At 48.9% G+C, this 14,577-nt stretch overlaps 3 protein-coding genes across 10 annotated transcripts; all 3 read left to right on the top strand.

Moving 5' to 3' along the window:
* Positions 1-341: 341 nt before the first annotated feature.
* LOC148328504 (semaphorin-4A-like) lies at positions 342-5,122 on the top strand. Of its 3 annotated transcripts, none has more exons than XR_015845621.1 (14): positions 342-480; positions 783-943; positions 1,018-1,080; positions 1,165-1,263; positions 1,572-1,662; positions 1,728-1,850; positions 1,907-2,034; positions 2,146-2,318; positions 2,783-2,921; positions 3,362-3,551; positions 3,806-3,921; positions 3,994-4,208; positions 4,294-4,381; positions 4,457-4,518. XR_015845621.1 is itself a non-coding variant. In XM_088307059.1 (14 exons), the coding sequence occupies exons 1-14, from the start codon at positions 381-383 to the stop codon at positions 5,014-5,016; spliced, it is 2,229 nt and encodes a 742-aa protein (XP_088163185.1). In that variant the 5' UTR covers positions 342-380; the 3' UTR covers positions 5,017-5,122. The 3 variants fall into 3 exon arrangements, 2 of the variants coding, with proteins under 2 accessions (XP_088163185.1, XP_088163186.1); XM_088307059.1 differs by having other exon boundaries at positions 4,311-4,381; positions 4,457-5,122; XM_088307060.1 differs by lacking the exon at positions 4,457-4,518 and having other exon boundaries at positions 4,294-4,423.
* Positions 5,123-5,227: 105 nt separating this feature from the next.
* Positions 5,228-10,377, top strand: LOC148328505 (uncharacterized). 3 transcript variants are annotated; one of them, XM_088307062.1, is made up of 8 exons: positions 5,228-5,377; positions 7,090-7,247; positions 8,711-8,921; positions 8,995-9,093; positions 9,192-9,248; positions 9,318-9,491; positions 9,782-9,907; positions 10,004-10,377. In XM_088307062.1, exons 3-8 carry the CDS (start codon positions 8,712-8,714, stop codon positions 10,049-10,051), a joined length of 714 nt encoding a protein of 237 aa, XP_088163188.1. In that variant the 5' UTR covers positions 5,228-5,377; positions 7,090-7,247; position 8,711; the 3' UTR covers positions 10,052-10,377. The 3 variants fall into 3 exon arrangements, with proteins under 3 accessions (XP_088163188.1, XP_088163190.1, XP_088163189.1); XM_088307064.1 differs by having other exon boundaries at positions 10,007-10,377; XM_088307063.1 differs by lacking the exon at positions 5,228-5,377 and adding an exon at positions 6,133-6,280.
* A 167-nt stretch (positions 10,378-10,544) lies between these two features.
* nudt17 (nudix (nucleoside diphosphate linked moiety X)-type motif 17) lies at positions 10,545-14,287 on the top strand. Of its 4 annotated transcripts, none has more exons than XM_088307108.1 (9): positions 10,545-10,566; positions 12,064-12,167; positions 12,234-12,338; positions 12,634-12,817; positions 12,916-12,941; positions 13,023-13,118; positions 13,193-13,291; positions 13,628-13,785; positions 13,849-14,287. In XM_088307108.1, exons 2-9 carry the CDS (start codon positions 12,093-12,095, stop codon positions 14,012-14,014), a joined length of 909 nt encoding a protein of 302 aa, XP_088163234.1. In that variant the 5' UTR covers positions 10,545-10,566; positions 12,064-12,092; the 3' UTR covers positions 14,015-14,287. The 4 variants fall into 4 exon arrangements, with proteins under 4 accessions (XP_088163234.1, XP_088163231.1, XP_088163232.1 ...); XM_088307105.1 differs by lacking the exon at positions 10,545-10,566 and adding an exon at positions 11,122-11,199; XM_088307106.1 differs by lacking the exon at positions 10,545-10,566 and adding an exon at positions 11,133-11,210.
* Positions 14,288-14,577: the final 290 nt, after the last annotated feature.

Below are 14,577 nucleotides of genomic sequence, written 5' to 3' on the forward strand. Positions count from 1 at the left end.
CGACAGCTCGCTTCCAGAAACGGAAATTAAACATGCTTCCTTTTTAGATGATCGTTTATCGCTGCCGTGCAGCAATGAAGGGGAGGTTTACATCGTATAAAACACTATTTGTGAAGAAAAAAAAAATGTTATATGTATGCATATATGTGTGCAGATGGGAAATGGTCAAAAAGAGTCTTTTAAAATGTTCCAAGAGATATTCGCAGTTTTTGTCGTAAAGAATAGAATAGAATAGAAATCCCTTTATTGTCAGAGGTGGTGGAGAAGTGAAACAAGAAGTTTGAGGGTATCAAGCCATCAGCTGGCCTGCCCCCTTCTGACGGCACCTGACAGGAAGTGGTGGCGTTCTTTCCTGTTGCTAATCACTCGCTGCGTTCACGATGGCCTTCGCGCTCGTGTTGCTGCTCGCCGCCGTCTTGATGGGTGCCGTCGAGACGGACGCCGTTTTGCCGCTCCACCCGCGCGCCTCCTTCCACTTCAGTGAGTCCTTGTCGTTCCACTTTCAGTGTTGCTGGCAGCTGATTGGGTCCCTGGTCACATGATGTATGGTCTGGAATTTGTAACCATGGCAACCCTGACCATCATGATGACGCCGATTGAGGCGGTCACTCATTGATGTCATGACGACCGCTAACTAACAAAAAGCCCTCGCAATCTTGTCCATAAAGCTGTCAATCAAACTGCCAACGTGTCATCGGGCAGCAGCTCAAACCGCCGTCCACTTCCTGTCTGAGCCCAGACAGGAAGTGGACAGTGTGCGAGCAAAGCATGTTTGTGCTCAGACTCCCCCGACAGGCCGCTGGTGCGCTTCTCACCGGCTGACGTTCGCAACTTCACCGCACTGTTGCTAAGTGACGACCACGACACGCTCTATGTGGGCGCGCGGGACGCCGTGCTCTCATTGGACGTGAGCGTCGGTGACGACATCACCCTGAAGAGGAAGGTGAGCGAACGGGGCCGGCGGCTGACGCTTTTTCCTGACTGTGCCTGACCGCGGCGCATCTTCCCCTTCCGCAGGTGTCCTGGCGTCCTGCGGACTCGGATGTGGACATTTGCCGGAACAAAGGGAAGAACGCCACGGTAACCTTTGACCTTTGTGAAATTCTTCATACGTCTGCCTGGTGGGTGTCACATCAACGTTGATTTGCGTGCGTGTGTGCGCAGACAGACTGTGGCAACTTTGTGGGCGTGTTGCAGCGCCTGAACGCCTCACACGTGTACGCCTGCGGCAGCTTCGCCTTCAGCCCGCGTGACGCCTTCCTGGTAAATGCGGCCGTCTGCCTCCACAAAATGGATGCGTGGGGTGAAAATTACACAAATGTTTAATTGATTCCAGAACGTGTCGAATGTTGTGTCGTCATCAATAATGTTGCGGTGTGAGATGGAGGGCTTTGACGCATTTTGAAAAGGGCATTTTGCGCCGTTGTGGATGTGAAGAAAAAAATGAGCAAATCTGGATGAGCGTCTTGTAAAAAAGGGAAAGAAGCATCCAGAAAAAAGCTGATTCCATTCAAATATGCTTATGACGTACTTTAACGATGCCTGTTTGAAAACTCCTCCTCCGCCCGCAGGACGCTGACACCCTGGCCATGACCCCCCCGCCAGTCGCCAGAGTTCGCTGCCCCTTCAGCCCGTGGCAAAGGAGCGCTGCCCTCGCCACAGGTTTGGACAGCGCCGCCATCCAATGCATAAGCCCCGCCTCCTGACTGACTGACTGCGCCACCCAGACGGCGAGTTGTTCACCGCCACAATGACCGACTTCATGGGAGTCACACCGCTCATCGCGCGCCACTTCAGCAAAGCCGGACGCCCGGATGTCAGTCAGGAGTCATCGCCCATCCTGCTGGAAGGTGAGACCGCGCGCGCTCCTCCTCGCATGGCCGTCGTCTTCACTTCCTGTTTGCAGAGGCCGACTTTGTGGGCTCTGCGCTGGACGCCACCCAAAGGAAGGTCCTCTTCTTCTTCAGCGAGGTGGCCAAGGAGTTCAACGTCGGGGACGAGCTCCGCGTGGCGCGCGTGGCCAGCGTCTGCAAGGTGTTCAGGGACTCCCGCGCGCTCACATGAGCATGTCGTCACATGACGCTACGTTAAGCACACAGCAAACGACAACCCACGCTAAATACACACCTGCGTTGCGGGCGGCAGGATGACGTGGGCGGCGACCAGGTCCTGCAGAAGAAGTGGACGTCGCTGGTGAAGACCACGTTGCGCTGCCTGCCGCCTTTCGACGTCCTGCGCGATGTCTTTGTTCTCCCGCCGCCGCCGGAGGACGGAAACCCCGCCCACACGCTCTTCTACGCTGTCTTCGGCTCGCAGTGGTGCGCAATTTTGTCCTCTGGTAGAACAACCGTTTCTTACCGGTAAGTCCGTTTCAACGCCGTTTGGCTGGGCGGACGTGAAATACTGAAGAGAACTCACAAGATGGACTAAAGCGGTGACAAATGACCACCTCTGGGCGTTGTCCTACTAGTGTGCAACAATGTCATAAGGTTGTGAAAGGCAGTAGTGGCAAAATTGTGACTGTTGCTCCTGAGGACAAAGAGGCTATTAGTGCATGGACGTTAACGTCCTCAGCTGTTTGAGCATTTACGCCATATCCAACTCAAGGTTTAACCCTAAGTGGCACTGACAGTAAAAAAAAAAAGTAAGTTACTACTAGTAACTTACTAGTAAAACACGGTGTTGTACTAGTGTTCTCAGATCTCTTGCTCGTGAGAACAAAGAGTGTCCATAAGCTGCCTATCAAGGATGCCACCTAGTCCACTTCCTGTTGCTGTCGCAGGTCCCTCCGCCCCGAGTCGGCGGTGTGCGCCTTCCGGCTGGCGTCCCTCAGGGCAGCGTTCTCGGGCCCCTTCAGGCGCTTCGATGCTGACGCGCACCAGTGGAGTCCCCTGCCAGTGCAACGTTCCTACTTGGGGCAGGTTAGCCCGTCATCCATTAACAACATTTTCACCATCCTACTTTGCTGTCTCAACAATTGCAGTCTTCGTATATCGAAATCGAGCACATCAAGTTAGTAGGGAGTATTCGATGATTTTTTTTTCTGCCCCACGGAACACTATATCGAAATCCCTTTGCAGGGATTAAGAATAAGTCAGTCATTCCCAATTTAAGCAGTTCTTTAGTTCCACTCTGTTAGCTATATTAGCTGTGATTCGATTCATCGTTTCAGCAAGTCCACAATACAAAAATCCATGTGCGGTAATCAGGGAGTAGCGAATGTGTGAATGCTTCTCAACACAGTCACTTTTTTTTATTTCGACTCCGTTGGCTAAGGCCCACTTGGCAAAATGTGAAACCTATTGCTACCTCTGGCGTGTCGTGATTGGGAAGTAGCCAATGATTGTGTGTGTGCGGTCAGTGTGGCCTGGAGGGGGCGCCGCATAACCAACTGGAGGATGTGAAGCGGACCTTCCTGACGGGCGGCCACGTGGCTCCGGAGCAGGGTGGGCCCCTGTTGGTCTCCGCCCACCACCGCTACAGTCACGTGGCGGCCATGAGTGTGCGTGCGGCCGATGGCCGGCGCTACCAGCTGCTCTTCCTCCTCACCGGTAAGCCTCAAAGACACACACTCGCAAAGCATTTCCTTCTCCCGTCATTTTTCTCTCCAATGTAAACCACGCAGAGTTGTTTTTACTCCCTTTGGTTTTTCCTGTTTATACAATCCTCAAAGACATTCATGTGTTTCTGAACACATCAAAGACACGTGATTAGTTTTTGGGTCTTGACTTGCAATCGGCAAATGCGCATGATTTTGTTGAACCATCAAGCAGATCTGATCAGTTGATTTTGTTTGTGTTTCTAGAAAGTGGACTCCTCCACAAAGTGTTTCTGTCGTTGGGGGGTCCACGTGTCGTTGAGGAGATTGCGGTGCTGCAGCACGGCGAGCGCGTTACGTCCTTGGTGCTGTCGGCTTCCAAGGTAAACGAGAAGTTGGACGCCTATCTGCCTGTCGTCGGGGCGTCTTTGCTGAAGGCATATTTGGCTTGTCAGGGTGTGGCGTTCGTCAGCTCGTGGGGCGGCGTCACCGCCGTGCCTGTGGCTCGATGCGCCACGCATTGCACATGCGGACGCTGCCTATTGGCCAGAGACCCTCTTTGTGGCTGGAGCCGAAGCAGGAAGCGGTGCTCCCAGTTGGACCTAGAACAGGAACGCAAAAGGGTCAAAGACCGGGAACCGGAACAGGAACAGAAACAGGAAGAATACATGTAAGGAGTAGTGATGATGTTCGATATATATGGCAGTAAGCGCACGTTGTTCACATATTGTTGATGTTTGCATGTCATATTGAAGATAAATTTCCCGGTCAGGGTTCAACTCCTGGAGGGTGGTGACGTGGCAAAGGAATGTGGCGAAGGGGGTGCCACCCCTCCCGTCAAAAGTGAGAAACAGCAGTCGGCCGCCGAGTTGTAAACGCTGATGACGTGGCGTGGCGTCGGGTGTGTGGCGTGTGCAGATGTGGTGGTGCGTGTCAATGAAGTTGTCAAGCTTTGGTGCTACAAACCTTGGGAGTCGTGTACGCTGAAGTGGACGTCCTCACGATTCGGAGACCTCCCGCCGCGACTTTTCCTCCAATCGGACGATGGCGGCCTGAACTTCTTGGCCAGCGCAGACACCTTGGGTGAGTATCGCTGCCAGGCAGAGGAAGACGGCTACACAGAAGCGGTCGCCAGCTACAACGTCATTGCGTCGGCCCCACCGCGATCCGTGCGCCCCGGTGCCGACCCGGAGGAGGACTGGGCCGTCTGGCCGGGGTCCTCGTCTCTGCCGCCACTTGCGCTCTGTGAAAGGCGGGGCTACCAAGGCAGGCTGGCGGGTGTGGCCCTGGTGCTAGCCACCTGCATCTGCTTCCTGATGGCGGCCGCAGTCCTGGCGTGTATCCGCAGGAAGTCCGCCACTTGTCACGAGAGTTCACCGCACACCCAGGATGCCAAAAACCAGAGCGGAGTTTCAGAGCCGAGGGTGGAGCTACAACAAGTTGCTGACAAGCAACACCTGACTGGCATGCCAGCTTAGCTTAGCTCATTTTAGCAACATTAGCATTGTGAAACCTTACTTGAAATTCATCTAAATTGATGAAATGTGTCCCTAATGTTGATTATTAAATGAGCTGTCAAACGGATCAATGTCTGCTTCATTTTACAGGAAACAAAGCAAAACAACAAATGACGAATGGTTCTCCCAGTTCCGATGAACCAGTGAAGAAAATTCAGTCAAACTCACATGCGATTCTTTGGCATAATGTATGATACATATTCCAAAGTTTCTTCTGTTTGGTCCATTTTCTCCATGTAGTATCCAAGTTCCAACACAAGGGGGCACTTGAAGGCCAAAAAGGTCTCAAATAGAAACGCCGACCAGTGTGCGTGGACTGCAGGTAGGCTTTTACTTTTGGATTGTCGTATTATCAGCTGGTTTGTTGTGTCCAAGTGTGGAACGTGGAATTGTCCTCGTTTAGTGCATAAACATCCGTTTTAAGGTCGACACAAATTCGGACTTTGGTGCGTGTGCGCCAAGAGAACATAGCGTCTTTCATGTTGGTCCCTCGATGGCTCAAAATGGCCAAGGTGATCAAATAGAATAACGTGGACATTATGATTATGATTTAAAAACATTGAAAGAAAGAGTCGGAAAAGAGCAGATGACCTTCGAGCTTTGGCAACTGACACGACGAAGAGTCGTGTGGATGAGTTCCGTCAGCAAAGTGTGCCGGTTGGAAAAGCTGTGCTTTTTGAGCTCTCTGTCGCCTCAAAGCCCCAAAAATGACAACCGAAAAATTAAAAACGAGAAAGAAAAAGTCTAGAAACTGTTTGAGTTTCAATTTTTAATTCTAAAACAAAAATATAGGACGAACACACAAATCGAAATACGGTTTGTATTTTGGTTTTCGATTCCCGGAAGTTGTCACCGACGACATTTCTCCTACTGACGCAGACAAAAAGCCCTGAGGTCAAATCTCTCCTCCAAAAGTCGCTTGCAGACGCACACGATCCTCAAGGCGATAGAAAAGAAAAAATCGAAATCATTCAAGGAGTAAACAACAACACACGTCTTATTAACGAAAATTAGGTACTAAAAGAGGGTGTGTGTGTGTACGGTAAATGTGCGTGTCGGAGCTCGAGAGGTACAGAGAGGCGCTGCCACAGGGGCATAGGTCAATGGTCTGACATTGGGAGAAAGAGGAGACAAGATGATGAAGCGACAATGACACACTGCAGTCCAACAAGGGTCGAATCTTCAAAGATTTAGGAATAAAAAATATTGCGAAGATGACCGAGAGGTAAAAGATGGGCAATGTGACAGGCGTACTTCCTCTTGTTGGCTTTTCTTTGGAGAGGTTTCTGCTTTATAATATTTTTTTTGGGGGGGGGCTCACTTTAATACGGAGACTCTTAAGGTGACACGGAAATTAAAAAAAACTTTGCGTTCCCTCGGAAAGGTTGTGAAATAACGCATTTTTAATGCACGTTCATGTACTCCTGGTCGTCCCGCCAGTACATCGGAGACGGCAAAAATCACGGAGGAGCACTTGGAACGCTTCCTGCGGGCACGAGATGTCTTATTTGGAAACGGTGCTTAATGTCAATAACTGATTTTATGTCTTTCTAATTCAAGCAAATTTCATAGTAATTAAACTAAACTCACCCCGAAGACGACCCGAAAATACGCAAATAAAAAAAACATTCCCTTGCAATAAAAAAGTTTAATTGCTAAATTTGCGAGGGAATGGTAAGGTTCTTGTTTTAACTTCCAAGTCCTTATATGTTCATATTTTCTGTATAACAATCTAACAATGTACCATGCCTTTATACATGTAGATTTGGAATTTAAAAAAAGTGATTATGTAATGGATTACAGGAAATGATTCGTGATGCGTTCATGCGTCTACAGGAACTTCTGTATGTTTGTTCGCACATTTTGATGTCAATTGAACACGCTTTTGGTCCTGTCTGGCGAACAAAATGACTACTCTCTATTAAATATGTATTGTTACTATGTCTTAAATACACCATGACGCTGTCATGTATTTGTTTTAACCAAATACGCGAAAAGGAGTGCTGCAGTCACTGATTTGTACACTTTTTTTAGGTACCCTAAACGCCTCATCTAACTCCCGGTGGCGTGTCCTCGCGATCAAGTCGACTTGAGTACCCACTGTAGTCCTTAATATCTAGTTATTAACCCTATTTGGGATATTAGGCAGTGTACCATCTCAAGAGTGCCTTTGAACGTCCACCGAGCAGCAGGTGAGTTTGTTTTGTTTATTCGGAAACGTTCACGTCACTTGTCTTATTTCCTGTTTACGTCTCGCTCAAAGTGACGGGCGCATTCAACGAAACTCGTTTCGAACTTGTCCACTTTTGACACGTTTTGCCGTTTAGTGAACAACTCCAAAAATCTCTGACCACTAAAACAGGTTCCCCTTGTTCGTAATTTTGTGAATTTCACGTTTTCATGTAAAGTCATCGTTTTTGAACGAAGACTCGCCAACATGACTGTACGTACGGCGGGGTGGCCATCGGGAATTTCATGTTAATGTTCCGAACGACTGCTGTTTTTCTGGGCCGGTCCTGGCCATCGCGGCGCTGGCGATTACGTTTCAGCGCGTGACGGCCAGTAGAGGACTATTCCCGGATCGAATTTTGTTCCCAGCAATGATTTAGTTACGGTAATGATGCTGGGTGGGAAGGGCTGCAGAAGAGCCATGAAAAACATCACTGACACGGCTGAAAAGTTTTCTCGATGGTTGTGGACCCGACAGGCTACTGACACAAGTCAAGGTGTCTGTTTTGAGACCTAAAACATCCTATGAACCCTGGAGACATCACTGATGATAATGTCTAAATTGCACCGTAAGTGTATATTCGAGTTGGCTAGAAAATGATTAGACATCATTTATCACTTCTCCTTTTTCCTCTTAATTCCTAAATTTGTGGGTTTCCCCATTTCATTAGACGGCCCTTGATAATATATATTTTGAGTGTCCTTATTCCTAAAGCTCCAGCTCATGTTTTCTTGCTTGTAACGGTATAAATGCATCGTTGGGCGTCTGACTCGCACAAAGTGTCCATTTAAAGCAGTGTGAGTTAAAAAAAAATGTGAAGGATGGACGATCAGTATTCACTTCAGTCGGAATAACAATCTATGGTAGAGCTGTGCAGAGTGATCCAGGTTTTGATTGAATCAAGTATCTGTATAGTTTTAATACCAAAGCACTAGTAGCGATTCTTTGCAAATATATCTTTTGGTTTCTTATGCGTTCCTCGCGTGCTCCCTTTTTTGCTGAATGAGGCACATTTGGCGCCAATGATTGTGGCGGTCACGACAGGAGAAGGAAGCGTGAGAGAAACAAGAACGGCAGAAAAGCCGAAGTTATTTAGCATTTTGGAAATAGGGAACAGAGACAGAATAAGTGGCATTAAGATGTGAGTCGTGGTTCAACTTAATTTTGGTCACATTTTATTACAGCTTATTACACATTTAAACTCAATACTATTTGTAACTTTTCTATGTCCATCGTTCAATCAATTTGTCCAAGAAAAGTTAGCCAGCTAGATGCTAACATGCAGTGCAATGCAAAATGCCATAGACAGGCTACCAGCGAGGGTAATTCAAGTGGAGCAGCCCCTCAAAAGCGCTCGTTTCAAAGTCGGCGATGGAGCGAGGGTTGGCGTCACTTGTATGCAAACGACGTGTCGTTACGTGTCAGCATGGCAGCGTCTTCGTCCGTCACGAGCGTCGGCGGCATGCTGATCGTCACGCAGGTCATCCCGCAAGATGCCGGAGATGCAAGCGCCATCCCGCTACACACGGCCGTTGCGGCGCCGGCCATTGATGCACCGGCCTCGCCGCCTGCATTTCCCACCAAGAAGAACGTAGCGGACGCCGATTACCAGCGAGGGGAGATCCCGGGCCTCGGGGTGAGTGCGTCCGTCCCACCATGCATCAGGATGCTTCGCCACACAAGAGCTTGACGTTCGTGCTTGTGTCCAGGTTGTCCAAGTGGTCATTGGGTTGCTGTGCGTTCTCTTCAGCCTGACGGCCATCTCGCGGTTCCTGCTTCTGCACGTGTCACTCTGCGGCGGCATCTGGGTGAGTTGACCGGCAACATGTGACGTGACTTTGTTCATACAATGCGAGTGATGAGTGACGTGACGTGTGCCATCGTGCGTCCTCTGCTGTCTCACCAGTTTGTGGTGTCTGGTTGGCTGGCATTGGCGGCTCACAGGCGGACCTCCGTCACGCTGGTGAGTTTCCTCTTGATGACTTTCTGCTGCTCCGCCACCATTGGTCAGCCGGTTTACCGTGTCGTGTAGATGTGGGCGTGTCTGAGCTCCAACGCCGTCAGTATCCTGCTGAGCCTGGGGGGTGTGGCCTACATGAGCTGGCTGCTGGTGATGCATCGGTCCTCCGAGTCTGTCTGCGGCGAGTTGTTGCCTGCCAAATACGAACCGTGGTCACAATGCATAGACAGTCTGCGTTTGTTGAACGTAAGTTGGTCAACGGACACACCCCCGCCAAAGTTTGGACATCGGTCGCATGCACCGGCTGCTTCCCCGTTACAAAATCTCGGGCTGAATTGGTGCCCCCACTCGTCGCTGGCTGCAATCCAAACTGGAAGGGCGACACAACATGACACACTTGTGCGAGCAATCCAAATGTTTGCTGCTGCCACATGTTTGTGTTTTCAAAAACGATTCCATTGCACACGAATGTATGTATGGCCATGGCTGTTGTCACGGCAACGCCTGTTTTTTTTTTTTTGTTTTTTTTCCCCCAGACCGTGCTGCAGGGTCTGCGCGGCCTCGTCCTGGTTCTGCTGGTCCTGCAGGCCGCCATCTCCGTGGCGCTCTGTGTACTCATCGCCAAAGCCATCAGGACACGGCACCACTACGCGCCCATTATGGTAAGCCGGGAACCGTCGTTGTCGTCTCTCTATTGGGTCACCTGATCCCAAGCGGCCAATAAGTAGTCTACATGTCTCACATTTTGACTTTTATAGCAGATGGGGAGAAGAGGTGGCTGCTGTGGCGGGGAGCAAGAGGGCTAGCTTGAGTCACCGTGACAACCGGCGCAACGTTATGACAGCATCATAAAAGCTGAAAATCTGATTTACAAACACACAATAACAGGAGTAATATTAGTGTAATCACAGCGACATTGTGTGTGTGTGTTTGTGTGCGCGCGCGTGTGTGTGTGTGCACATGTGTTTTTATATTGTGGCTCACAAGCGAGCTAAATTAAAGTATAATGAGCCAAATCACGTGATTTCACTGCTCGCCTGTGTTTAGTGTATTAGCATTTAGCATTAGCCGCACATGCTCACCATAGCTTGCTTCTGTTGAAATAAACCAAAATGGATAAAGTGTCAACAAATGTTGTCCTGGCCTGTTTAAGTACTTTAACACCAAGTGGAGGTCACACGCAAACATGTTGAATACATTGATGTACATATACACAAGATACTACACGCACGCACGCACGCACACTTCTAGCACATTAGAGCCATCTAGTGGTAAAGTAATAGATTGCAACGACCTAAAGTGGAAGCCCTCAAGTGATCGGGTAAGAGCATTGTTGTCTTGCTGCTGTCATGTCAATGAAGTACGTTCGCTTCGTTTATCCCCTACTGATTATATCCGGAGCAGAAAGATGGCGGAAGTCTCCTATAGTGGAAGTACGCTCTGTGTAAAACAATTGGCGATTACTACACTTAGTTACATTTAAAAATATTATTTTGATGTGTTGGCATTTAAAAATATTATTTTGATGTGTTGGGGCAAATGCATATTGATAATAGTGGGCTTCTGAAAGAAACGGAAAAATCTTTTTCCACACTTTATCTAAATGTTTGAGTGGTAGTGAAATGCACGCTCGTACAGACTGTGAAAGTGTAGCATATCTGTTCGCTTTGCGAGACAAATGTGCACAATGTCTGCCGCGCTTCGCCCCAAAGTTAGATTTTGAGCTCCACTGAGGATCTTCACAATGAAAGCTAGGTTGGGCCAAAACAACATTGTGGCGAGATACGCCTGGCCTTCACCTCATATGACGTCGGCACCCGGGCCGTTTCTCGTTAGATTTTATTTTGAAGTTTGACACCGGATGCAGTATAATACCCAAATGTCGTACCTGCAGTTCGCATTTTCGCTGCAGATGCGTCGGTGTGCAATCTTTGCTGCCACCCTGCACTCCCTGGTGTGTGTCGTGTGCGTGCGTGTCTCTGTTTGTGCGCGCGTGCGCATGTTGTCATTTGACTTGACGCTGACATTAAATCTGTAGAAAGCGCCGAATGAGCTAGTTAGCTTTAGCGTTAACATGACCTACCCCGCCTGTGAATTAGTGTAAGTGTAGGAGTGGTTCATGTGCTCTAATCTCCGTTTGTTATGGCCGGTTTGTGATGACGTCAGAGCAGTGCGACAAGAAAAAGTGTGAGTGTGTTGAAGTGTTGCTGATTAAAAACAAACGGGCGGCGCTCCCAAGTTGGTCCTGAGTTCCTATTATTGTTGACAAGATCTCCTAAAGCCCCTACACTCGGACGTTACATTAGCTTCGCTACTAAAGACACTTTAAACAATTTCCGATTTGGACCGGTCGCCGCTGTTTACTGAGAGCTGCATTTGGAGGAAGTGACTGGCGCTGCTAGTCTGTCTGTGACTGGCCACCAGTCAGAGAGGGGAGGATAGAGAGGATACCGGCAAAATTTACGACACTTAACATTCGCTATGTTATCAATAACGAATTCTTTGCAAAACATTTTTTGATATATCAAGGGCAACTTGCGTGTTAAATTGTAGTTAATATTTTGCTGAATAAAGTACTGACAAGCGCAATTTATTCTTTTTTCAAAACCTTGTTTAAAAAAATGCTAATCAATGGATGAAACAGCCGTCATTGGCAAATGTGCATCACTTTTCAATCAATCGACAGTTAAATAAAAATAAAAATTGAAAGGGACCCTCGACCGTTCTCTTAATTATGAAATCAATTAATTGAGCAAAAAAAGCTCTTTGTGAAAAACTAGAGGCAATTCAAAGTTTGTTTTTGATGTTTTTCCCCCAGAGGAGTGAGCGAGCACGTGCTTTGTGTCAATGGACATGTTGCGGAGGGTTGTGGTGTGGACGTGCGTAGACGGGGCAGCGCCACAGCTGGTTCCCTTCCTCCAGGTGCGTGCCACTTTCCCGTTCTGGACTTGGCGCCGGAACTGACCCGGGCACGCTTTCCACCCTCAGAGCGTGACGGGCGGCTCGGGCGCCAGCGACCAGACGAGCGTCCGCTGGCAGCTGGACCGGAACCGCCTGCTGCTTTCCCGAGACCCAGACGGCGTTCTCCTCAAGGTACTGACCGCTCGTGCTCACCTGAGCGCCGATCACTTTGCGATCTCGGCGAGGGAGTTTTGGCCAATGAAGTAGAGTAAAAGTTGGCTCGTCATCATTCATGCGGTTGCAGCGCTGCCTTGAGACGAGTCAAGTTTGTTCTGTGAACGCGCTTGGAACTGAAAACACAATGGCATCTCCATCATCTTTGTTTTTATGTCATCTTTATTGACCCAAAAGGTTTTGCTTTCCTTCACTAGATCAGATTATGTAAAAGCATTCAATCGATTCGCAAGTGTCTCATTCTTATCGACAGAGGCCCACCTTCTGCCCCATCAAACACCTGTCTGTCAAAGAGGCAGCCGCCGTCCCATTGGACATTCAGCAGAGGGGAGTAAATGTGGGCGTGGCCATCATCCTGCAGTCATCCAATCAGAGAGTGTTGCTGACACGGCGCGCAAAACAGCTGCGAATATTTCCCAACATTTGGGTGCCGCCAGGTCAGATGCCCGCCGCCATCTTTTACGTGGATACACCGACTTAATTTTTCCCCAGTGGCCACGCCCACCTTCTCTAACACCACGCCTCTCTCCTACAGGTGGCCATCTTGAACCGAATGAGACGGTACGTTTTGGTAGACTTTTCAGCATCACAGTGGGTGCCTGCCAACGTTGTGTGTGTGTGTTGGTGTGTATGTAAACGTAGCTTCTGGAAGCGGGTCTGCGGGAACTGAAGGAGGAAACGGGATTGGCTGTGGAAGCGGAAGAACTCCCAAGTGCGAAGGTTCTGGGCATGTGGGAGGTGAGAAAAAGAGAGTGTGTGTGTGTGTCAGTCCCTCATATCCAACTAATCAATCCATCGCGGGTGCGTGTCAGTCCGTGTACCCTCTCTTGCTGAGCAGAGGCCCCCCCCAGCGGCACCACCTAGTGGTCTACGTGCTGCTGCGCTCGACACACACGCACTTGCAGCTCCAGGTAATCTTAAATCCGTCAGAAAATCCGACCTGATGTTGATCATTTTCCTAAGTAAAAGCAGATATTTGCCAATGTCTTATTTTGAAAAAAAAACCTCAAAGCTAACTCATCTGCTTTCATGGAGAACTACAGAAAATACAGTTTTACTGTTTAGAGGCTTATGCCAGGCTTTATGTTTGGTACAATTTGAAGTTAATATCTCTAATTGATTATCAAATAGATTAACGTGTCAATTCAAGTTTGTGTGAGTTGCATCCTTGGCGCTAATATTAGCTCGCATGCTAACGTGGCATTGACTGAACGTTGGAGCCTAATTGACATTGATGATGTCATCAGGAATCTCTGCGCCCCTCCCCCGCCGAGGTCAGCGCTTGTCTTTGGGCCGACACCCGGCTGGTCGGCGCAATTGTGGCCGCCGTGGATGAGCAGGACGGCGCAGCAGACACCCAGGATGGCGCAGCAAACGAGCCAGACGGCCTTCCCACCTCCGTCAGGTACGGTGCTTGTGCCCCCCCCCCTGCGACCTGACAAGCATGTGACCCTTCACCCCTTCCCAGTGTATCCCAGGTGTCCCCCACAGGCGGACTGATGGACACCGTCCTACCCCTCCGTGTCCTCTTGCGCTGCGCGCCACCCAGCGGACCCGATGTGGAGCGAGTCAGCACCGGCACCAAGTTTGCCCTCGACCTTTGGCTCAAGACGCTCAGCCCCAGCCCAACATGATTTCAGTCATGATGTCATCAGAGATGTCTGCCTCACAAGACACGCCCACTCGCCACTGCGTACGTGTCAAAATTGAACTTTCGTCATTTGTCACAAAGTTGCTCGTTACAAGGATTCATTGATAGAATAGAATAGAATAGAAATCCCTTTATTGTCATCTGTTGAGAGTGACCGCACAAGTGAGTGTCAAAATAGCAAACTTTCAAATTATACACCACTTTGTTCTTCTTGACTTTAAATGTATTCGATTAAACTGTGTCTTTGTCTTCATTGTTTCATGCGTTGCTTCTAAAACCCCACACGGACAGACTCAGACGCACAAACACAACCTAAACGGACAGACACTACACGATTGATTGCTAACTCACCTCGCAGTTTAAGACAAAGGTCAGCCATGTTACTACGTTGCCACTGTACTGACACGTTGTTATAATTTTGCTGAAGACAAATTTCTGAGTGCACATTTCAATCTTGGATCCCTGAATGGATTAATGAGAGCCTCTCAAATAACCCATTTCATTGTTCGCGTCGACCATTCAGAGTTTATTCCTTCACTTTTAAAA

This window comes from Idiotropiscis lumnitzeri, chromosome 10 (assembly GCF_059441095.1).
Source record: "Idiotropiscis lumnitzeri isolate Australia: NSW breed Sydney's pygmy pipehorse chromosome 10, RoL_Ilum_1.0, whole genome shotgun sequence".
NCBI classification, from domain to species: Eukaryota; Metazoa; Chordata; class Actinopteri; order Syngnathiformes; family Syngnathidae; genus Idiotropiscis; species Idiotropiscis lumnitzeri.